This window comes from Episyrphus balteatus, chromosome 3 (genome assembly GCF_945859705.1).
Source record: "Episyrphus balteatus chromosome 3, idEpiBalt1.1, whole genome shotgun sequence".
Lineage (NCBI taxonomy): Eukaryota > Metazoa > Arthropoda > Insecta > Diptera > Syrphidae > Episyrphus > Episyrphus balteatus.
This window is the reverse complement of record NC_079136.1, coordinates 20,898,463-20,924,788: the sequence shown is the minus strand read 5'-3', so window position 1 is coordinate 20,924,788 and position 26,326 is coordinate 20,898,463. Positions and strand designations below refer to the sequence as shown.

The window sequence follows — 26,326 nt, the reverse complement described above, 5'->3', positions numbered from 1 at the left end:
AGAAGTGATTTCTTCTGAATAAGTGATTTATTCTGAAGAAGTAATTTTCTCTGAAGAAAAAAATTATTTTTTCTTAAACTCTTCAATTCAATCTTCAAAACTTCTATTCATTACGAGCACTGCTGTTCATACGATTTTACATAGTGTAACGGACGCTTTTTTTACATTTTTAAATCATACGTAAATTTTTACTGGAATTAGAGAATCTAAATTCTCTTTAATTTTTGGGGCTTACTCTCAAGAATCTTCAAAATTATTGGCACCCACCCTCCCCCATTTCAGATATTGATACAAAATTACCTTGAAATTTAAAAAGAGGATTTAAATTTTAAACAACATTTCAATTTAACTTTGTTGTTGTTCCAATACCTTCCTTCACTTCAACTTTTACAAAATCTTTAAAAAAAAATACTTCAATAACAAAAATATAATCTCCACTTCAAGTTACATCGTTGTTATTGTTCATGATGCCCAGTTTGAGTTGAAATTAATAATACAAACAAAAATTTCAAAAAGAGAACAACGAAAAAAAAATTAAAATAAACATTTCAATTCAATTTTTCCACTCTAGAAAATTACATTTTAAAATTCTCCATAACTCTATAATAATCCTTTAAGCTTTGTTCAATATACCTACCCTAACAAGAATTTCTCCCTCATTCTCTTTATTCGTGCTATATTGGAGAAGTGTGTATTGGACTTTTGTTGGGTTTTGGTGGTTCATATTCCACTTCTTCACATTTTTGCCTATATAAAAATTTGTTCTTAAATAAACAAGCTCGTTTATCAAAATAGAAATTTTTTTGGAAAAACAAATTTTTAAAGTGTGTTTTTTTACTCGTTTTTTTTATTTTACTTTCGTTAGAAACGATAACCCATCAAATACAAAAACAGAAAATCTACCTCATATAGAAACCAACCTACACATATGCTACTTTGCTTAGTCAATCCGGCTTCGTTTTTTTTTTTGTATGAATATTTTTTTTCTCGGAACAAGCATAAATTCAAAAAATCCTTTCCCTATAATTGCTTTCTATGTTTTTTCGCAGGCTGAAAATCCAATTTAGAGCTTAGCCACTTTTGCATTGAGGCTGCAAAAAAAAAACAAAAATGGAAAAATACGTTTTACAAATAATTTTTTTTTTTTCTTGTTGCTTGTATGTGGAACATAAAAAAACCCTCATCTCTCTCACACTAAACCCACCTGTATGAAAAGGCTTCGGGGATGTTGCTTGAAGGATAAAACAACAACAACAACAAAATTTAAATGTTTTCACCGCGAAAAAACATATTCCACTCTCTCTTTATTTTGTGTCTTTTTTTTTGGAGAATACATTTTTCGATCAGAAAATCCTCTCAGTTGCTAAATTTATTATCTTGAAATATTTTTTAGAAACAAAATCCTTCGCCTTCTGTTCGATTTATTATTTGAGAAGAAAAGTTACAGTTCGAGGGCGAATACTAGACATGACTAAAGATGTTCGAAATGATGAATGCAAAAGATGAATAAATCTATGAAATGCAATTTAGAAACAGTAGAGTTTACATTTTTCTATTCTGGTATTTGAAAACCACCAGGGATAGATATCATAGTTTACACTGAAATAAAAGTCCTTGAAATTCAATGAAATGATTAGTTTAAGAGAGCAAAGAAAAATACAATAAAAAATTTTTTTAGGTAAAATTTTTGCTCTAACCTGGAACGCATTTTTTATTTCTTTGCAATGTTTGCAAAAAAAAGTCCTTGAAATTCAATTAAATGAGTAAAAGAATAAGGAAAGATACAAGAATTTTAAAGTATATTTTTTTACCTACTTACAATTTTTCTCTTACTTGGAACGCATTTTTGTTTTTATTTATTTCCAATATTTGCAATAAAGGTATTACTTGCAGTTCAATAAAATGAATAAAAGAACAAAGAAAAATACAAGAATTTATAGTAAAATTTTTTTACGTTAAATAAAAGGCATACCTATTTATTTTTATTTATTTGCAATATTTGCAATAAAAGTCCTTGAAATTCAATAAAATGATTTAAACAATAAGGAAAGATACAAGAATTTTAAAGTACTTTTTTTTAAAGAGTAAGGAAAGATACAAGAATTCTTAATCAAATTTATTGTTAGGTTAAATTTTGCTCTAACCTGGAACGCATGTTTATTTTATTTATATGCAATAAAAGTCCTTGAAATTCAATAAAATCATTAGTTTAAAAGAATTAGGAAAGATACAAGAATTTATAATTAATTTTTTTCAGTATAAATTTTGCTCTGTTCTGGAACGCATATTTTTTTAATTTGTTTGCAATATTTGCAATAAAAGTCCTTGAAATTCAATGAAATGAGTAAAATAATAAGGAAAGATATAAGAATTTTAAAGTATATTTTTTTTTAAAGAATAAGGAAAGATACAAGAATTCTTAATTAAATTTATTGTTAGGTTAAATTTTGCTCTAACCTGGAACGCATATTTATTTTATTTATATGCAATAAAAGTCCTTGAAATTCAATAAAATCATTAGTTTAAAAGAATTAGGAAAGATACAAGAATTTATAATTAATTTTTTTCAGTATAAATTTTGCTCTATTCTGGAACGCATATCTTTTTAATTTGTTTGCAATATTTACAATAAAAGTCCTTGAAATTCAATAAAATGATCAGTTTAAAAGAATAAGGAAAGATACAAAAATGTTTTTTTTTTTAAGTTAAATTTTGGTCTAACCTGGAACGCATTTATTTATATACTTGCAATACTTCCCATCTCCACTTTTGATAGAATTTTCTTTAAGTGTATTTTAGTCCGCATCATCCCCTTTGGCCGTGTTTTATAGTTTCCAATACTTGTTCGCTTTTGAAAGGACAACAAAAACAGGCGTTCACCATTTTTCTTTCCTCCCCCTACAAAAAAAATCTAATAGAAAACCACTGACTGTCTACATATCGGGGGTATTACAGAAAATACATGACAAAATAGTGAATAGTGGGCGCAATTGTAGTTTGTTGATGGTTGGTTGGTAACTTTCTTTCGAAGTAAACTTACATAGAGAGAAAAGTCATTTCTCTGTTTTCTTCTGATATTATTGTTTCCAATGTTTAACCATTTTTTTTTTTTGTAATTTTAGTGACGGGTCAATGCACATCATCAAACCAAATGGATATATGGAGACAAGAGCGCTTTGCGAACAAATCAATAAGCAAACTGCTACCGAGATGATGGCCGTTGTGCACTATACAACCGGATGGTAAGTGATTTGAATTGTTTTCTTTTTTTTTTGCAATTTTCATTTCTTTTTCAACGAAATGAACAAGATGATAGTAAAATATAAGAATCCCTTGAGTGAGTACTTAGAATGGCGACGAAGCTGCTATTGAGTTTTATTGTTTTTTTTTTTTTTTTTTAGTTCGCCGGAACTTCTATCATTTCCCATACTGAGCTAAATGTAATGTGTTGCATTGAAATTTTTTTTTTTGTTCAAAAGAGAGGAATTTTTCTAAAAAGATATAAAATATAAAAAAAAAAAAGAAAATATCAAAGATATACCAGTACTTGTTGGAAGTTTTACAGAAGAAACTTGAAAAATAACACACAATTTCTTGAATCAAGTAAAGTTTACAACATTTTGTGACTGATAATGTGCCTTAATGATACCGAACTAAATTCCGGTCAAGAAGCTTGATGACCTTTGGCATTTAAATTTAGATTGATGCTTTATTTAAATAAATCCAAAAAAGTCGGATTTTAGTTTTTTCATAATCTTTTGCTTTTTTGTTTTGCCATATTTAACAGATTAATATCATAAGTCATATTATGACACAAAATAGAAATTAGAAACTATTATTAAAAACGTGAATGAAGGAGAGTAGGCAACAAATATTTAGCATAAAATTTCAACAATTCCTGTCTGTAGAACTCCTTGAAGTGAGCAACAAAAAAAAATTGAGCCCAAAAAAAATTTCAGAAATCACTTCATGACTTCATGTGTTAATATGTTTGGTACAAAATTATTTTTTTTTATGCATTTGCTTGTCATTACAAGTTTGAAAAAATATTTATTAAATACAAATAAATAAAATTTGCATTGAAAACAAAATTTTTATTGCAAATAAAATGGCATAGAAAAAATTATTGCAAATAAAAATATTTTGTATTAAAAAATATATTATTGCAAAGAAAAAAAAAACTACTTATTTTATTTTGAATTTATTTTGGATTTACATAAGCTTAAATAATATGAAATTGTGAATCGGGGTCAAATAGTCAAAATATTATTTTTCAATAAGCAATAAATAGAACAAAAAAATAAAATTTTTGGAAACATACGAAATTAAAAAAAAATTAACTTTTCAAATCCTGAAACATACGAAAATTTAAAAAAAAAAAACAACTTTTCAATTTTAATAGTTCACAAGTGAGTCCTATCGGAAAATATCATACTCTTATGATCTCGTCCAATGTTAATACCAATTTTGAGTACAGAGGCAAGAAAGACTAGGAAAGTGGCACACCGATTAGAAACAGTTCTTCTTGGAGCGTTTTTCATGAATTTTTGTACTAAATATTAGCATAGTAGCCATGTTTAGATCAAAGAAATATAACGGAAGCCAGGCAGAAGACGATAGATTTTATAAAAGAAATATCATCATTTAATATAGCAAATCCAAAAAAGAGATTCTATTAGGATCCCACAAGATACTCTTTCCAGGTCTTTGAGAAGATCGTTGGACATAGCATCTCCTTGCAAGTTCCTAACCAAAAATTACGCCTCGATGGTGTCTTTTCACAGATTGTAAACCACCCCTGTATACCAAAAATCAGCATGCTATAAATAATTTCCTCCTTTGGCTCTTTTTCGCCTATTTGCATAGTAAAGTGCATTTTAAATGTTTCCTTATGTTCGTTATGGCGTTTCATGGCAAATCTCAAAAAGTTCTTCGCTTTCAAATTTTGACATAATATTCTATCTGCATTCCTTTAAGTTTTTTGTTAAGTTTATAGGTAAGAAAATGTTTGAGATTTGCCATGAAACGCCAAACGAACATAAGATTTTTTGCATAGAGAATATGCACCAAACATGTTGAATTCAACTTAGGATTTTTCAGAGAGGAAATGAGATATTAAGATTTAAACGGATTTTAAAAGAAGAAATTTAGTTCTTTAAGAAACCGCTACATATGTAATTTTAAAAAATTATCACGCAAAAGGACATAACCTCAAAAACTGTTAAAAAAGGGTATTTTTGATTTTCTAACGGTAATATCTCAAAAACTTGATGTGATGGACTTTTTTTTTGACTTCGGATTCGAGTTCAGCATACGAAAAATCATTAGAAAAGTATACCTTGACTTCTATAAAGAAAAAACTTTTTGATAAGTGACATCGAATAGGGCAGAAAAAATGAACGGACTTAGATTCGAATATCTGAAGATCTAAAAATGACACCAATTTGATTGAAACGCAGTTAAAAAGAGTCATATTTCTTCTAAAAATAGAGTTTCTACCATTATTATTAACAGAGTTATTACCAAAAACGTGAGTGAAAGTACGTAAAAGTACGTTTTTTCATAACTAATTAATCTCGCAAAAAAACGAATAGCTCGATAGAAAATTTTAAAAAAGCTTTTTTCTTACTATTTAGACCCCAAGGAACATTTCTGCATCAAAAAATTTGGAGTGCAAGACACTTCGAGTAGTGTCGCGTTCAAACGACCCGTGTATCGTCACCGTTCAATGAAAACTCGATAAGTTCATTTTTTTAGATATTGCATTAAAAATCGGTACCTAATGAAATATTAAGAATCTAAAAGCTGCGTGTTCCTTAACTTTTGTTAAATTTGAAAACTTAATTTTTTATCTTATAAAATATAGAAGTATATAAGCTCTTTTTCAAAAATGAGGATACTTTGAAAATTTACGTTTTTAACAAAATAGCAATTTTTATAACTTTACCTAATTAAATTCAAATTTAAATTAAATTGTTTAAAAATTTGTCAACCTTTAACTTAAAAATGTTCTGAATTTCGTAAAAATTTCAGATTATCTCGTATTCTTACTTATTTTGTTATAGCAAAAGAGAAAAATATTTTTTTTTTGTTTCTTAAACCTTAAAGAAAATTTAATTCGGCTTAGAAATAGCTCGGTAACAATAAAAACAAAAAATTTAAACCAGCCAAACCTTAAACATTTTGTCTTATACATATTTTGTGGCTCGTCTCGTTTAAAATAGTCCATTAGAATTGTATTTGTAAAAGACATCATTTATTTCTGACGAAAAAAATATACCTCCCTCCTTATTCAATAAAAACTTTTAAACAATGTCTATGTTTTGTATAGAGTTAAAAATATTCATCCAAATTAAATGCTTATCCTGAAAGTGGTTCCAGTTGCATATAAAACTGGATTTATTTTATAAAATCTGAAAAAGTGAACTGAATTTTATAAAATGTTAAAAAGTGATACAAAAATAAAACTGCTTCACAAATTATAAAAAACTTAAATCATATACAAACAACAAGTCAATTATTTCAATATAATGCGAAATCCTTTCAAGAGCAACTTTCTAACATACAATTTTATCACTAAATCCACAAATAAGTAAGATTGTGTATGTGTCATCGCATTACTAAAAAGATATTCAAAACCTTTCAGCATCATAATCTTAATTCTCTGGTGAAATTTGAAGCAATTTTTTTTTCATGTTTATTTGTATTTCATATCAAAAAAGATACAACGATATATAGAAAAGAAACATATAGACAGTTCTACTCATTTTCATTTTTATTAATATTTTTATTACAATTTGTGATTTATCTATTTTTCTATACTTATTTTTTTTTTTGTTTGCTTTTTTGTGTATCTTTACAGTCAATCAGGATTCATGTGTATGATATTCTATCGTCGTGACACTCATGTGATTGAAATACAAACTGGAAAGCAAGCGTCTAGACTTGAAGATGCCTGTGCTCCTGATCATTTTGATATAAATAAGATGCCATACATAACTTTACTGGGTAAGTGTTTCTTTACGTACGAGTGTATTTATTATTATTTTGTGTGTATGTCTGATTTAGCAGCGCCCTCTACTTTCAAAAACACACAGTGTATTGTTATCCTTGATTCTATTAAGTTTTTTTTTTTTTTTTTGTTATTTTATATTTTTATTTCTATGTTTTGTTGCTTCCTGATTGCAAGAATTTTAGAGATGACTACGATGACATTGCTGATGGCATAGCCAGAGGGTGATTTCTATAGAATTGCTAGCTTTTGTTAGATAGAAATTGAATACGATAAACTTTATGGGACAATGAATGTCCTGCGGGATGGTTATTTTTTTTTAACTCATCAGGAAGTATGGACTTAAATTTTGAAGGCATTAATTATTATCTTCCATATTTGAAGGACAACCGTCATGAAATCTGTTAAATATATCATACAGAAATATTAAGACAGATCTTTAAGGATTTAAAGATAAGGCACATTTTGTTGAGCACGCACTTAAAAGTCTAGACAATTTATGAATTATCAAAAAAACATATTTTATTTGTTTCCATTAAATCCTTCAATTATAAACTTTTTTATAAACAAAGTCTTTTTAAGGACAATGCCTTCCATTCTCATCTTTCAGATATCTGGTTTACACTGAATATTATATCCTTAAAGCCTTAAATACAAACACAAAATCTGTCAGCTACTTATTAAAGCAAGGTACACATAATTTCACATTCTATCCACGCTCATAATTTTACAGAAACAAAAATAAAAATAAAAATGCAAAAAAAAAACAAGGATAATAATCTTATGCTTTGAGACATGCGAATCAGTCGTTTATTACTGCTCCACATGTATCCTTTTTTTTTTTGTTGCATATAAACAATAGCTAAATCAGAAAAAAAAACACAAGCGTATGTATGAGTGTGTGTTTAGCTAAAATAAGGATTCCACATTTTTTCGTCATATTTTTTTTTTTTTTTTTTTTTTCTTAGCTTTGTTTAATACTTTAGTCGTCTAGGTAGAATATATATACCGTATCATCGCCATGTTTTTTTTATAACCATGAGGTTGTTTTATTTGGTTCTAAAGTTCTACCAAAATGTCCTTGTTTATATTTCTATTTCATTTTATTTAATCATATTTTTTAACAGCAAAACAAAAAAATAAACGCTCAGCATGATAGAACTTAGATGACAGGCAAAACACAAGAAAAAAAAATAATAAATAGAAAATCACTTGCGCCACAAACTGTCATAACTTAGAATAACAAAAATGGCTGTGTTGCGGTGAATTTGCGAAGCCGCCAATGATAATGGTGGTAAAGTAGTTGTTGTTCTAGGCTAGGTTTTATTATTGCTTGATTTCTCCCTTCACAGTTTTAGTCTAATAGTTCGGGAGAAGAATGTTGCAAATGTTGTTTTTTTTTTTGTAAAAGGGTTTTACTTCAAAGTTTTAAAGTCATGAATAACAACAAACAACATAATATTTCTATAGAATTTATATTTTACTTTAACGTAATCGAAATTTATTAGTATTTTGAATTCAATATAATTTTAATTGACATTTCAATGATTTTTTTTTTGTGTGTGGATGAAATTTATTTAACAGAATGTTAAAAAACTGCATTTCCGGAGAAACGTTCAATACAATTCTGATTAACTTCTCGAGAATCTTTTTGATATTCCACTTTACATTGAAAAAAACACGTTTGTTTGTACACATTTAAAGTAGAAAGATAAAATGTGGTCATAATTGCAATTCAATGGAAAAAAAAACATCAATTGAAACGAAAGTTTGTTCGGAATATTTCTCTCAGAATTCCCAAAGCTAATACTTTTTGAATGCGGATTGTCCAAAGAAATAGGTAGTTTTTTTTTTATAGTGAAGAATTGAAAAATTTGTTATGCTTTCGCAATGTATCAGAATACAGAAATTTCTATACCTTATTCAATGAATTTCCGTCATTTCCGATCTCTAAATATTTAATTGAAAGAATAATGGTCCATAGTAGTGTGGAATAACATGAAATTTGCTGAACAAACAACTTCAACCAAGATAAAAATCTGTGGCTGAAATTTTCATGCATACCATTGAATTTACACGGAGTAAAAAACACACCTAAAACCGAGTGGATTCCACATTAAATTAAGCAACTTTTTGCATGTTTTTTTTTTTTTTTGCTAAGTCGTTTAAACTAAGCAGACAAATCTTCTTAATTTCTTGAATGTGCAAATTTAAAAAATTAATCGTAAAATTTAATCGTAGTATTTTATGTTGATTTGAAAAAAAAAAACTGGCAGCCAGAGATCATAAATAAATCTAAACCGTTTGAAAAGTTCTTAAATAACTCTTATTTGTTACCATTTTAAAAAAAGGTTATAAAATAACCTTTATTTAAAAAAAAGAAAAATTTCGGTCAAGGTCTGAGAGAAACCTTTATTTTGTATTTTTGTATGTTTCGATCAACCAGTGAGATTTATCGCTGAAAGAACAAAATAATCTCATCTGCAAATTAATCAATTTGAACATCGGTCTATTGAAATGCGAATTTGGCAGGGCAAAAATAAAATCTGGTCACAAAAACTGTATTTATTAGGGTGAAAGTACATTTTTCTGGAATTGTGAATACAATATTCGGATTCCTCGGAAAATTCTACATCAATTTCATATATGATTCTCTATAAAATAGTGAGACCGAAAAAGGTTCTAGCGACATGAAAAAGTTGAATTCAAAATTGACATTTCAATGACATTCAACATGAAAACAGTAGGGTGCGCCTTATTTTCAAACTCGTTCTAATTTAAAAATAAGAAAATATGATTGTTATTATCAAGTGCTTGTTTACATATATTTTTAAAAAAAATTTTTCGTTTAAAAAAATTGCGCTTTTATTGAAAACGGATTTTAATCTGCCGAATTTGGAACACAAGAAGTGGTAACATTGAAATTCCGTCCAAAATCATCAACAAGGTCGAGGTCCCTAGCGAAACACTTGCTGTTCAAAATTAGTTTTGAGTGCAAAAACTTCATAGTACAGGTAAAATAGTACATAAAATCAACAAATAAAAAAAAAATTGTACACTCATTAAACATGGCAAAAAAGTAAAAGTAAAATAAATTGCCTCAAAAACATTCCAGCTAGAATCCAGCGAAAGCAACGGCCAACGGGCACCCCAGAAATACGAAAAATTCACAGTTCAGTTTTCAAGGGATATCAATGAAAAAAGGATTTATTCCCGGTTACTTTAATACTGTGTCACTTTATTTTGTCCTCCAACAACTCTGAATGTACAAAAATAATAGAAGAAAACTTAATTTTTGTATAAATTAATTTTACCAGCAAGCCCAGCCACGTAGAAACAAAAAAATAAAGGGCTTTCTCTAATAAAAAGTAGTTTTGGATAATTTTTTCAATTTCTCTAAAACGACAAAACATTTTTGCATCTAGTTTTCTCTTTTTGAATTAAAATTAATAAAAGTATTGAATCTTGAAAATAAAATAAGTATTTAATTACATACTATTTTGAGAATAATTAGTTTGTCATTTTTGTTTGAAAGATTTTTTTCAAAATTTTGAGTTTGAAAATATTTTTTTTTTTAAAACTATTCTTTGAAAGAGCTTTATTTAAAAACATAATAAAAGAAAAAGTTATTAGCTTTCCAAAAGAGTATAGAAAGTTATTGTAGATAAAATAAGTCAAATTCCTAGAAAATTTGCCCTCCAGGATAAAAAGAGGGGAATAAACCATCTTCCCTCCCCTCCAATACGATGATCTTATCGCAACTAATTCAAACCGCTATAGTTTTCTGGCAAACTGCTGGTATATTACCTTGTATAAATAATAAAAAAACGTTTAAACAAAACATAATTCATGTTTTTGAGATTAATTCCACAAATTCTCTATACCATGAAGCTTTAAATGCCGGTACGAACCTCTAAATATTATTCAATTTTTAAAAATTTTAAAGACAATTTTTTTTTTTTTTTCATGACAAAAAACAAAATGGTGGGTTGAGACGGTCAAAATTAACAAAAAAAAATTTTTACCCAATATAAGGCGCACCCTAGTTTACAGTTTTGCCGAATTTTTGCTAAAAAATTTTGTCTTTAAAAATTAGTTTTGATCTCGTAAAATTATATAAATCTACCGAAAGCTAATTCTTATAATACAATACGGTAAATAAAAAACTTTAAAGGAAATCGCTTTAGGTTGTAAACGTATGTACCTACATCGAAACAGGCAGCCACAAAGTAGGTACTTCACGGCCATTTTGTTTTGGTTTTTATTTCAGTTGTTCGATTGTGGATGGTATAGTTACATTTAGTCGATATTTTTATATTCTTCGTTGTCACACGTATTTTTTTCAATCAAATTGGCACAGGATGTAATTTGATCGGTCATTATTTGAAAGAATTTCACGGTGTACTTTACTTAAAAGATTGCCACAGAAAGAAAAAAAAAATTAAAAAATGCAAAATCAAATTTTGAATAAAAAACAACGGGTCGCAAGGATCTATAACTTCATAATCTTAACAAAAAGTTCAACAATATATTCCAGACTATTTATATGACTTAGGAAGATTCCTTTTTTTTTTTTTATTTGTTTCTATTATCCTTGTTTTATGGCAAAATAGAGTTATGGCTTGCATCTTTTCATGACGACAACGACGAGGATGATTTTGCTTTGTCCATATGTATTGTTTTATATGTATATTTCTATTTGTTTCTAGCACCAGGAATATTTCTATATCTTTTTTTTTTTTTTTGTCTTAGAAATGAAATTTGAAAATGGTGAACTTCTTCTTGTTGTTTTTCTTTTTTCTCATTTTTTTTGTTTTCTTTTTTGCAATGTCATTTAATATAATTGAAAAATATCATTCTTCTCTGGTTGAGAGAAAACGTACCAGGATTTTTATGTCAAACAAAGTTGTCATCATCATGACTGGCAGATAGTCTAGCTTCTTACCACAATAAAAAAGAAAAATAAATACAAAAATTCTTAAACATACGCATGGAAAACTTTAAAGAAACTGGAAATATTTGAAAGGAATTTAATGGAAGAAAGGAATTTAATTTCATCCTACCTTTGCCAAAAATATCTTATCAATTTATTTAAATAGAAAAAATCTTGCCAAAAAGGACCCCCAAAATCTAAGAAAGTGCCTGCGTTCGAAAAAAGAAAGGCTATGTTTTACGATATCGTTAATTAACACTACACTGCACCGAGACAGCTTTGGTGGGTACAGCTGATTTAAAAGTCTTAAAATGCACACACATTGAAAAGTAACCAAACAAAGTACCGGATAGAAAATGGTTTTTCTCTTTCCCTCTAAATCCTTTTGATAAGCAAAGAAATATGTATTTTTACACTCGAAAATATTGGGGACGTATTTAATTGTTTTTAGGTCTAGCAAACTCTTTTTCCTGCGCCTGACGAAATTGGCGCAGCATTTCGCACTCTTTGCCTTAACCAAACTCTTGTAGACTTACAGCAGCAAAAAAATAAAATAGGTTGAGAAAAAAAACGGAAAAAGAACAACGATATACTTCCACTTAGCTGGGTGGTACTAGATTCCTGGGTAAGGTACTACTAAACTGACTGGGTTGAACGGTGTAAGGATGTTGTTTTGTGTTCCGGTGCTTATAGTCGTCGTCGTCGTCTACTTAGCTTGGCAATCGCCAAGTGTAGAAAAAGCAACACCACAGGCAGGCTAGCTGGCAAAAAAAAAAAAACTAACAACAAACAAGTAAATAAAAGAAAAAAAAAAGAGGCTTAAAAGCATTTTATGCCCTCGTCCTTATTATGCACTCGAGTCTTTTATAAACCCTTATGTAAGTTTGCATCACACATCCAGGAAGGAAGAGAGTGCAATATGAAAACAAACTTCAAGGACATGCAAAACAACTTACCTTTCCCTTTACTCTCTCACTCCCTATATAATACTTCATGTCCCATGTGTTTGAAACAGGAAGACATCCTGCACTTTTACACTTGTGAAGCACCAGCTCTTGGGTTTAGCTTGAAAAAAAAAAAAATGGAATAAAAAGGACATCGCCTAATGGTGCACTATCGTTTCAACTTTGGAATAGGTTGCATTATAAAATCTTTGAAACGTGTAATATGCCCACAGTAATAGGTAATTTTGAGGAAGGTAATTTTTTTGTTTCCTCTTCGTTTTTTTTTCGTTTTGGACTTTTCAACGAAACACTGTTATCCTTTTTGAGGCTTTCGAGTTGGGTGTTCTTTTTTTTTATTATTTAAAGATGATTCTTGAATTTTGCTATGCAAAAAGTGATGGAATTTAACAGACGGAAGAAAATATGAAAATCTATGAATTTGAATGAAGTTTTGCGAATATGTATATTGTAAAATATTTGCAAAAAATAGTACCCCGTGGCCGAATGGTTTGTGCGATGGGCTATAGAGCCAGAGATCTGAGTTGAGGGGTACTGGCTCTTGCACTTCTCCGAATTAACTAATTTTTTATTATTATTCGGGGATTTTTTCATACAATTCGCAGTATTCAGCCTTGTGATTCCCCATTCTCTTTAACTTCTAGCTATTTTTAGTAAGTTGGAATTTTTATCTATAAATGGATGATATTGATTCTTGAATTTACTTCTTACAATTCTTTCCTGATTCTATAGAAATTTTTAGAGCTAGGTCAATATTAAGGACTGTAGTACATGCAATTGGATCAACATTAAATCCAAAAGTTGAAGTAGAATCTATGCCATTTCAGCTGATTTGTGAAACATATATTTAAAAGACTTAAAGGATTTGTAAAACAGTTTAGGTATGTCGTTTTATAGGAAACGCAAACTACAACGTTCCCTTTGCAAAATGGTGCCAAAGCGAAAAATGCGGTAGTCAATAACAATTTTAAAGTGCAAATTGTTAACTATAATGAATGACTATTGTGCCAAGTATTTACATTCGTAACTTTTGTCTGGCCATTCGCGATATTAGTAGATCATTCCTTGAAGTGAGGGATAGAAATATGTCAACAAGTAGTCATTTTGTAGTCATACTTGCAGTCTAAATTAACCTTTTTAAAGGCATCTTTGACCTGTTTTATTATTGAAAATTACTTTAAAAAAAAAGTATTAAAAGCTTGGTTGTCAAGATATAAGTTCAAAATAGTTGCAAGAATTCTTTGGCGCCGGGTACAAAGGTGTTAAGTCAGAAAAGGTAGTTTTGAGGAAAATGAAATTGAAGGTTCAATTTTTGTTTGTAAATCTGAATATGATTATTTTGAAAAAGTAATGATGCAGAAACATCATTTATAAGATCTTTTTTAATATCCATATGCTGTTAACCAGAAAATGACTGCTCTTAAAAAAAAATTTGTGTTGACTTAACACTTTAGAGCCATTTTGTCTTCAAAAATAAACTTGGTCCAAAGGTGTTAAGTCAAGAAAAATCTTTGTTTACATTGATAACAAAGTTTAATTTATAAAAGAAAGTTTGAAATATCAATGTGATCCATTACCAAATGTGAGAATTCTTTTTGAAATAATATAACACTGTATAGAAAATGGCTTTTCGTTTTCTGTCTTCCTATTAACTTAACGCCTTATGATCAATTTTTGTATTTATAAATTAAAAATTAATGCAAAAACAAAGGAGTTAAGTCGACTTACGCCCTTAGTACCACAAAGTTTAAAAAAAAATTGACTTAGACCCTTTATACCAAATCATTTCTAACGGAAGGAGATATACTAGAGCTATGGCGATAGGATCAAACGAAAGAGAAAAAAAAACTGATTAAAGTCCAATTAAAATCCGAAAATCGACTTTTTTTTACTTAACCCCTTTGTACCCGGCAGCAAAGAATTAATATCGAGAAAAAATTCATTTACACTCTTTTGGTTTCTGCTTTGAAAATATTGGAGTTCTGTTAACTCTGTCATTGTGTCCTTAAAACAAATAAACATGAACAGAATTGAATTATTGTTATTCCATTGTTTACATCTTTTAAGAAGGAAATTAATATAAAACAAAAATTTAAAAACTCGAGTTTGTTGCTTCAACTTGTTTAACCCTAGATCCCATAGGCGGATCCAGGGGGGAGGGGGCACGGGGGCACGTCGAATGACATTGAATGATATAAAAAAAATAATTGTATATGCAACTCTATTTTTTCATACAGAGGGGTCAAAAAATTTGCACTTTTTTCGTTGTTTTTTTTTTTAACATTAGTGTTTTTAAAATAGCGGAACACGTCACAAAATTGCATAAACTATATATTATAGAACTGCTGGATATGTAGAACAAACTTGCATTTCAGAAGTTTGCCCAAGTTTGCACCCCGAAAATAAAGACCCCTTGAAAAAAAACTCCTCAAAAGCGACCCTTACTTATAGATTTTTATAAATATTATTTTATTGAGAAAATTTCTCCAGGGATACCTCTAAAAATATGTAAAAAAAATAGAGTTCCAAATTTAAAAAAAATCGGTGCAGTAGTTTTGAAGTTATGAGGAGCGTTGAAAACATTAGTTGTGGGGATAACGATTTAAAGTTTTGAACTCTGGACTAAAAGACTAAAACGTTCCTAAGGGAAGTATTAAAATACTCATAACTTGGTCAATTTGGCTCCAAGAGACCTACAATTTGAACACAATATTCTTGAGGTATAAAACAATTTAACCCCTTGTAGCCCCATGTGACATTTCTGTAACAAACCGAAAAAGATTGCATAAAAGCTCTACAAACTATTTTTTTTTCTTTTGAAGCTTCTAATATTATAATCTTTAAGTATTGCTTTATCGAAATAGTACTTCAAATTTCTAATAAATAGCACCAATAGTTTTTAATTGACAGTTAATGTTGAAAGTAGGGCTTTTTTTGAAAATAAGCAAATTTGTGTAAAAACTACGAAATTCAGAAAAAAAATAGTTTTTGTTAGTAAACCCCACGGGGTTTTATTTTTGGATTTTAGGAAACTGCCTACAAATTAATATTAGATAAGTTTTTTGCTTGAATTTTTGCATTTTTATATAAAAATAAATTATTTGAACTTTTTTTTTACTCCCAAAATATCGAAATAACTAAGTAAATAATGACTTTACTGAATTGTTAAAAAATACGTGTTTTATTAAAGATAAAGGCCAATCGATTGACTTATTAATTTTTAAATTAACGACCTTGGGTTACAAAAGGTTAATGCAAATAAAAAAAAAACAAAACTGGGGTTTCCCGGCAAAAAAGTATGATTCAGTTTTTTTTGTTATTCTTAGGAACTTTAATATTTATTAGAATGAAGTCTTTAGTATTTGACTAAAAACTACTAGGTCATTAACTAATGGTATAATTATGTCCATAATATTGCAAAATTTTATACAAAATCAATTAAAAAACGTAAACATTTTTTTTTCAAAATTTCATCTTTAAAACTTAATTTCTCAAAAACTATTTGGTGAAACAACTTAAGTCAAAAAATTAAATAAAGAATTGTACGTGCATTTTCTGATTTTTTATATTTTTTTTCTTCCGGCTAATCCAGGAGTAAGAGGGTTAGCACTTAAGTGGCTTTTACTGTAACAAGAAAATGAAAATTTTTCCTTCCGAATAACTTTTTGGTCATTTGGTACCTATTTGATGTGGGAAATGTGCCTAAATATTTTTGGCCAGCTTTTAGACCACTGTGGGTCGTTAAAATTTTCTGCTTGTTAGTCAGTCGTATGGTACTTCACTTTATTTCTAACTGTTATTGCTGTTTTTTTGCCAACCCGTCCCTTGTGCCCCCTCCCCCCCAGAAAAAAATCCTGGATCCGCCCCTGCTAGATCCGACAACTATTATACACCAGCCTATAATAAAAATCTTCCTAATTTTTTTTTTTCAGCTCACCTAATAGCTCAGGGAAATTAGTCAAAATATGGGCATTTTTCGCGGGACAAAATTTTTTTCATGGAATGTGTTCGGGTGGTTGTCCTTATCATAAAAGTCAATTTGTTGGGATAATTGGAGGTTGGGAACAGCCGCCATCTTGGAAAAGAGATTGGTATCGTTTTTATTGAATAGCTCCATTGTTATTCATTTTAACAAAAACTGACAAAGGTAAGACTTATTAACAATAAAATTATCTAAAAACTCAGATACAAAACAATTCCGTGAGTTGATTAAATAAAATTTTATAGTTGGTCAAAGTGCGTGTTTGTATCGCAAGGTTGGGGCAAAATGACATTTTTTCATATATCTGACGAACTTTTGATTTGTTTGAATAATTCTGCAAAAATGAATTATAGTATTTATAATTATCTATAAAATGAGACCACAATCGTTATTGTGACCATCATATTTTAGAAGTAATCTAACTCCGAAACTCTCCATGTACTAGTCAAAAGTGAGAAAAAAGCTAGTTTTTTGGGAGTAGAGTTAGAACCAAAATATAATTACGCAGTTTTGCAGCCATACGCGTCTTAATATCGATTTCAAATGTCTGACAACTCTAATTTTGTGCTTTATACGGTTTTTGGGGGGTTAAATAACTTAACTTTTCCACTTAATGTGAATGGGCTAAATTTATACTATTTCCAATTATAAATATAAAAGCTGATGCTCTATCATTTTTCCTAAATCTCGACACCTCAATCTCTGCGATCGGGTTAATAGCTCACGATATAAGCTTTTTTAACTAACCATATCACGCTTTTCAATTCAAATAAACAAACAAAATCTAAACAAAAGAGCCTCTAAAACATAATCGCATCAACGGCTTATATCTTGAGTTCTATTGGTCACATCCTCAAGATTGTGGTGTCTAGATTTAGAAAAAATAATAAAGCACCAGCTTGTATATTTATAATTTCAAAAAGTATAAATTTAGCCCATTCACATTAAGTGGAAAAGTTAAGTTATTTAACCCCCCAAAAACCGTATAAAGCACAAAATTAGAGTTGTCAGACATTTGAAATCAATATTAAGACGCGTATGGCTGCAAAACTGCGTACTTATATTTTGGTTGTACCTCTACTCCCAAAATTTGCTCGGCCTACTAGCAAAAAACTAGCTTTTTTCTCACTTTTGACTAGTACATGGAGAGTTTCGGAGTTAGATTACTTCTAAAATATGATTGTCACAATAACGATTGTGGTCTCATTTTATAGATAATTATAAATACTATAATTCATTTTTGCAGAATTATCCAAACAAATCAAAAGTTCGTCAGATATATGAAAAAATGTCATTTTGCCCAACCTTGCGATACAAACACGCACTTTGACTAACTATAAAATTTTATTTAATCAACTCACGGAATTGTTTTGTATCTGAGTTTTTAGATAATTTTATTGTTAATAAGTCTTACCTTTGTCAGTTTTTGTTAAAATGAATAACAATGGAGCTATTCAATAAAAACGATACCAATCTCTTTTCCAAGATGGCGGCTGTTCCCAACCTCCAATTATCCCAACAAATTGACTTTTATGATAAGGACAACCACCCGAACACATTCCATGAAAAAAATTTTGTCCCGCGAAAAATGCGATTTAATTTACTAATTTCCCTGGGCTATAACCTAAAAGAACACCAAAATATCTTGCACTGAAAAATAGGGATAAAGTTTGACCTCTAATCCCAGCTAGAGTTAAAATTGGTAAAGGGGCTTAGTTTTGCTGATGATATAGTTTTGATACAAAATTGTCTACTAGCTACTAAACTGCTTAGAAACCACCTTAATTTAGCCGTGCTTGCCTTAATTCCTCCACTTCTTTCAAGTCTTACTATTACTTCGTTAATGAAGATGGAATAATAGAGGCCATAGAACACCAACCTGAGGAATTCCCCTTTAGATTCTTGTGTTCTTAAGCACGCGTGAAAGCTAGCTATTTACTAACCACTATGAAAAAAAAATACAGAAAGTCATTGCTGTCTTTCTGTATTGAGTATTTTTCAGCAGCTGTCGAAGTTTGACAACGTATTTAAGTTTTGGTAGACACCAAACAACACTAACTGGTCTAGTCTAAATTTGTTAGTGGATTATCAGTTTCTTGCTATGTCTGTGCTTGAATACTATCCATTTTTTGATAGAGTCTTCTACGTCAAAGTCAGCGATTCATTCTAAAATGGGTTTCGAATGTTCTTAAAAGATCTAATCGAAAAAAACCGAAATAGCAGTTCTAAACAAATTTTTTGAAGCAGATCTTTTTAATCAAAGTTTCTGAAAGTTGCAGCGCTCTTGTGAACTTGAATTCTGCTGGTTAAAAAACAAGTTCAAAATTATCCGACAGATTTCAATGCAGAAATTGATATTTCAATTCGAAAGAGTTCAATGTCAAAAAAAAAATAGATACCTTTTCTTAGAATCTGGGGAACTTCTTGAACTTGCAAAATATTCTGTAGCCTTTATAAGCCTCAATTTAGTTATCCTTTAAGCAGTCAGTAGAAATTATAGTTTTAAAAGCCTCAAAGGCGCCGTTTTCTCGACCCGAGTCTCGTTGTATTTTCCGGGTTAAATTTATTTTTTTACCTTTGACAGCTTCAATGTTTGGTACCTTTAAGGCTTTTCATTTCGGAGTATTCAGTTGCCTTCCAACGCCACTACCCAAATAAAAACTTCCCAAAAAACCTTTCAACCATCAACTTTTATGTCTCATGTCAAAATGTCTGAACTCTTCAGTTAACTATTTTTTTTTTTTGTCAATCCAATTTTTCACCTCTAAAATAGTTCTCATTGTTCAACTAACTCATCTGAGTCCCGTCAATGCCATTGTGTCATCTATCCAATTGCAATTTGCCAATACTGCTTGCCCACATATGTTCGCCTTATTTCACACGCGCATTCTATAAAAGTGATGTGTGTGTGTGGGGTAAACCAAAAAAACCGAATATACGTCCAACATGAAGGACATTAAAATTTCCTATACTACATATATGCCTCAGTTGGAGCTGCCATCATAGCGAGCCGCACTGTCTAGCTAGCTTTTTGAAAAATGAATTTAACGCGCGCTCTGCCATCACAATTATATGGGTGTGTCATATGTTTTTGTGTATGTGTGTGTTTTCTATCCAAAAAGGATATTCAAGTCAATTTAGTTTTGGCAGCATAACGAAATGCAATCATTAATCTCAAAAACTGCAGGTATTTTTCGTTGGATATGGTCGACGACGACGATGACTGAAACGCGACAGGCGGATACGCTGCAGCTTGTTGTGTTCCACATGCCACAGTTTCAGTTTGCTAGTATGCTGCAGCAATATGCTACTCTATAGATTGCACCATACTTATTTTGTATATCCGGTCCCAAAGCTAAATGAATATTATGTGTATACAAGTTTGTATGTGTGTGTTTTTGCGTAAAGCAGTATAGCGTATATCTAATTGGGCCAATTATCGTCCCTGCAATATCCTGGTTAAAGAACAAAATAAAAATACTGTATCGCTCAACATAACACATATGGCTACCACTGCAGAGCATGCTGCTGCTGCAAGTAGACTTTTGCCAGTCACTTTTAATTAAGGACCCTCTCTCTCTCTCTGTTTTGTGTTGCTCGCTGTTTATTGTGGTGGTACAAGGTGTACCATTCCGCGACAACCTAGTCTCACCCCTTTCAATGTGTCAATCCTGCAATTGAATTTAATGCGTGTGTGCCAGATAATTAGTATGGCACAATGAACACATCCGCTTTTCATTCATTTTTGGTACTCTAGTTTTTTTTCTTCTTTTTTAGTTTTGCGAGTTATATTCCCGTCATTTTGTGCGCCTAATTTTGCCTAATTGTCCGCGTGTTATTATTATTCAACCAACGAAATACACAGTGCGTTAGAGCTGTGCTGCTAAATATTATTTCGATGTTGTCATCAAAATATCGTATTTTTGGCGAAACTGTCAATTGGTTGCAAATTGATCCTTGAAAACATTTTGCAATTTTTTTTTTGCTGTTGTGGTCTCTTGAGAAAAGATTTGAGTATTTTTAAAATTAATGAATTTAAGTTACGGAAGCGTGATCGAATTTTAGAATGTAAACAGTTTGAAACCTGTCATTATTGAAAAAAATTGCAGTTGAAATATCTACGAGCTCAATCAATTAATGAGTTGTTACAAACCGTTTCTTCCTCAGAAAGTCTTTTGGGGACACAGTGGTGTATACGTAATTTTTTTTCGTATGAAATAAAAGAGCTTAAATTTTCTTTAAAAAATTTTATAACTTGATGTTTTTTTTTTTTTAAGTGAAAACTTCTTTATTTGTGATTTGAAACACTATGAAACGAAAAAGCGACAGTTAAAATTGGTGATTTAGAATCAACGCACAGCTTAAACTATTATAGATACATATGTATAAAAATCGTTAATAGGTATAAATTTGAAAGTGAGCACTAAGAAGAGATTTTTCGAAACTCAATCATTTAATAGGGTAAATAGGGGTACAACGAGATCGCACAAAAATGGCTCTTTTCTAAACAGTTAGGCTAGGCGCACACATGCGATTTTGATCGCGCGATTATTCAATCGCAAATTAGATGACAAGAATTTCAATGACTGTAGACACAATTTCAAATTTTTAATCGCGAGAAGCACGTGTGTACACAGTCATTGAAATCCATTTTTGCGACTGAATAATCGCGCGACTAAAATCGCATGTGTGCGCCTAGCCTAAGTCGTAGTAAGTTGAAATTTTTTTGTATCAATAGCTAATTTTATTGTTAGGATTACAAAATTCTATAAAATTCAAAAACCAAGTTATGAAGGGTTTTTTAAAATGAAAACATGTTGAAGACCTTTGACAAAGTGGTTATTATAGGTAGGGGAAATTTTTTTTGACAATTTTACAAAAGTTAATGAAAAAAATATTAGACTTTTTATACTATAACATTAGACTTAAAATTGAAAAACTTCAAAATTACCACAAAAAACCTGTGAAGGTCTGTTGCCGATGACCAACCACCAGTGTAGCACATAGGAGTATTTGCAGTAAAAACCTGGTCATAAGTCGATTTTCTGAAAATCAAAATTGACACCAAAAAGTTTGGCAAAGTGGGTGCAAAATAAACATGTGTCAATATGCTGCACTCATTTTTTGTATTTCGATCGATTGTTAAAAAATGAGTTCAAAGTTGGGTTGGGGTCAAAATTCTGCCGGGGTCAAAATTCTTTTGTCAAAATTCTGCTTTCAAAATTCTGCTTTCAAAATTCTGCTTTACAAAATACTGCTTTCAAAATTCTGTTTTTCAAAATGCTTCTTTTCATAATTCGGTTTTTCAAAATTCTGCAAAAAATTAAAAAAGGGTTTGGAAAATGTTAAAAAGCACACGCTTTTTAACATTTTCCAAACCCTTTTTTAATTTTTTGCAAAATTCTGTAAATTCATCTACCTACTTGAAAAATTATCTACTTATTTGATTACTTACCTACATAATTTGTCATTCTTTGAATGCATATTAATTTTTGTTTTATAAATGAATACATTTGAAAATATTAAGAAAAGGTTTTTAATACTAAACATTTCCGAAAATAATTCAAAATAATTTTAATTTATCAAATAAAGATGAATATTCAAAAATTTGAATAAGAAAAGGAATATTTTGTATCAAACAACATCGGTTCCAATACCTAAGTTATAGATTTTATTTAAAAGAAAGTCAGTCTATGCATTTTAAAAAATATTTCCGACACTTAAAAAAAAAAATTTTGGAAAGTACCAATGTTGAATTACATTAATGAGGTGTATTTTTCTTTAGTCAGCGCATACGCTATAAAAAAAAACAGAATTTTCAGAATTTTTTTGTTCAAGTATAATGCTGGCAGAATTTTAAAAAGCAGAATTTTGAAAAGCAGAATAGAAAAAAGCAGAATTTTCGTTAAAAAACCAGAATTTTGAAAAGCAGAATTTTGAAGCCAGAATTTTGACCCGATCCCTTCAAAGTTATTTGTTACATCTACCTCATTTTTATTTGAATGCGAAGTATTTTGATAAGTGTTATTCTATATGCGATGATAAAAATCTTAAAAAAATTTAAATGGAGAATTCTTCTTCAGTTATTTACTAACGATATTAATAAAGTTTTGAAATTGTTAGATGGTTTTTTCAATTTTAATTCGGGCTTAGAACTAGTATCTAAAAACTTGATATTTATTATTTATTATTTGAACTCCAATGAATTTGTTTTAGTATACCCCGTTATTCTGCGATGAATTGAAACTTATAAGATAGTTTATATATTCTTTAACACAATGCAACAAAAATTGGGTGCTCTTAGCTGCTCTTTAGAGAATCGAGGGTCAGTTAGTTTTTCACTTTCTGATAGAAAATAATCCTTACTTTATGCAACGTTTTTAATTTTTAAATTAAATTTACTGATGTTATTAGTGTATTTTATTTAGGGTGATGTTAATTAAGGTTGGCGAAGAGAGAAAAGAAACTGAGAATTGCGTATATTAGGGATGAGGAAACAAATTTGAGAAAAATAATGTCGACAAGCGGAGTACAGGCCATTAATGAATTTTTTTAGTTTTTGGTACAAAAATACAAATAACAAAAACTAGGTTTATATTTTATTTTCTTGTAGGAGTACTCATTTTAAACAGAAATAATAACAAAAACCACGAAAAATAATTATGGCCAGGTTTTTGATGACAATACTCCTATGTGATGTAGTTTGTACAGTAATCTTAGTTTGAAAATTCGACAAGGTTGGCTTAAAAAATTGTAACTTTTTTTGTAAACGTTGTAAAGATATGATTGAGGTGAATTATAAAAGCTGAAAAAATAAGCTTTCCAATGGCATAAAATTGATTTTAGGTTGTCATATAAAAATATGGACTTTAAGGTGATGGAAAAAAAAATTGATATTCTTGCTTTTTTTGATGAAAATGGATTGCATTCAAAAAAAATTTCAATTCTTTTTGTAGATGTCGTAGACAAGATTGAGTGAATATTTTGAGCGAAAGTAATAAGCTTACACATTTTTTTTTTTTTTTTTTTTTTTTTTTTTTTTGACGGGAGGAAATCTTCAAAAGACACTTGGCAGTATTCGACACCAAGTAGTGTGGGACTCTTAACCACTAAAACCACCTCTTTATCAGGATCAGGACCAATCTTGAGAGATCGACATCAGATTTTTCTTTCTTAACTTTGTAAAATCACTTTGGGGGAAGTTTAAACTTTTAATACTTTCCCATGTTTTTTTAGACCATAAGCTCATGAGGCTTGGTTCTTCTTAATCTCCGAACATGGTTTCTTGTATTCAAGACGGACACCATTTCAGAATTGGTATGACTTTGCAGTCTCTGATTATGCGATACAGCGTATTTTTTAACAACTTCTGTAACCGTTTCTATTTGTAGGTCACGATGTAGATCGCTATTTCTTATGTACCAAGGTGCATTAACTATTCCACGAAGGACTTTGTTTTGGAATTTTTGGATGATTTCGGTATTTGTTTTCTTTGTACAGCCCCATAATTGGATACCATAGGTCCAAACAGGCTTTAGTACTTGATTATACAGCATTATTTTGTTTTGGGTTGATAAATCAGAGTTGTTACCAAGTAACCAGTACATTTTTCTATATTTCAAGTTTAGTTCTTCTCTTTTCTTTTTGATGTGCTCTTTCCACTTTAGCTTTGCATCCAAAGTCATTCCAAGGTATTTGGCCGTATTGGCGTAAGGTACAGCTTGATTATTAATGAATATTGGAATATTGTTTATCTTTTTATTTGTAAAGTTTATATGTGAAGATTTTGTTTCATTGAGTTTGATACGCCATTTTTCGGTCCAATCTCTGACTGTGTCGACGGCATATTGCAGCTTTACTGCTCCCCTAGAGACACATTTGTCGGGTACCAAAATTGCGGTATCATCTGCAAAAGTAGCCATTATGGTGTGATTCCCAACTGGGATATCCCTTGTGTATAGTAAATACAGGGTAGGACCTAGGACACTTCCTTGTGGTACACCGGCTTCTATTTTCTTCAATTCCGAATATTCTTGATCGTACCTTACTCTAAACAATCGGTCTGAGATGTACGATTTTAATATTTCATAGTACTGTCTGGGAAGATCCCTTTGCAGTTTGTACTCAAGTCCCTCATGCCAAACCTTGTCAAAGGCTTGAGCAACATCTAAGAAAATAGCTGAACATACTTGTTTTTCTTCTAATGCTTTTTCTATTACATCCGTTATTCTATGAACTTGGTCTATCGTGGAATGTTTATTTCTAAAGCCAAACTGATGATTTGGGATTAACCTTCTTTCTTCTATAATTTTGCTAAGTCTCTTCAGAAGCAGTTTTTCAAAAACTTTTGCCATAATTGGTATAAGCGATATTGGTCTGTAAGACGTCACTTCTGTAGGTGGCTTACCTTGCTTGGGTATGACAATAACTTCAGCAATTTTCCAATGGTGTGGGACATACCGTTGCTTAAGGCATGCATTTATTATATATTGGAGTTTTATGAAGGCTTTCAAAGGCATTTCTTTCATAACCTGAGCAGTAATTAGATCGTAACCTGGTGATTTTTTATTTGATAGTTGATGTAAACACATACTTTTTATTTCTTTTAATCTTACAATTGGTATTTCACTTTCATCTATCTTATCAACTAACTGTAAGCTATTTTCAGCCGCGTTTGTTGGGTATGGCTTAAAAACATTCGCAAGATGCTCCGCGAAAAGGTTAGCTTTTTCTTTTGGGTTACCGATCCATTTCCCATCTTGAGATTTCAAGGGAGAGTTTAGTAACTGCGGTCTTTTCAGGCGCTTGGCTGCTTTCCATAGCGAAAAATCGGTTGAAGCATCAGTCGTTAAATTCTTTAGGAATGTACTGAGTGAATCATTTTTGAATTTATAAATTTGTTTTTTAAGATTGTTGCTTATACGGTTAAACGTTGTTTTATCATCTGGAAATCTAGTATTTTGCCATTTTCTTCGAGCTCTTCTTTTCTCTATTATCAACTCTCTTATCTCTAAAGGATATTTTATTTCATTTTGTCTTCTATTAGAAAATGTTGGAGTACTTTCTTCAGCGGCCTGTTGCACATCAGCAATAAATTGTTCCACTTCATGGTCAATTTGCTCGATTGTATTCATGGGAGATCTTAAATTTATAAAACTTAAAAGCCTTTCTCTAAAGTCACTCCAGTTTGTTTTCTTATTTACAAGCTTTGGATTACTTTTTTCTATTACTTCCGATTCACTTAGTGTTAGAATTACTGGAGTATGATCTGATGACAAGTCATAATTACCTTCGACACTAATGTGATTTCGTTTGATTCCTTTAGCTACGAAAAAGTCAATAAGGTCTGGTATTTTGTTAGTATCGGAAGGCCAGTAAGTAGGCGACCTGGAGGAATAGAATTCGCAATTGTATTTACGGCCTGCTTGGAAAAGTCT

At 30.1% G+C, this 26,326-nt stretch overlaps 1 protein-coding gene across 3 annotated transcripts in view; it reads left to right on the top strand.

The window, feature by feature from the left end:
- LOC129913071 (uncharacterized) overlaps positions 1–26,326 on the top strand; it is a 407,284-nt gene that overhangs the window by 344,895 nt on the left and 36,063 nt on the right. For all 3 annotated transcript variants that reach the window (XM_055991492.1, XM_055991491.1, XM_055991493.1), the window contains exons 10-11: positions 3,123–3,242; positions 6,863–7,008. In XM_055991492.1, the coding sequence (XP_055847467.1) occupies positions 3,123–3,242; positions 6,863–7,008 (266 nt within the window). The remainder of the gene's footprint in view (positions 1–3,122; positions 3,243–6,862; positions 7,009–26,326) is intronic.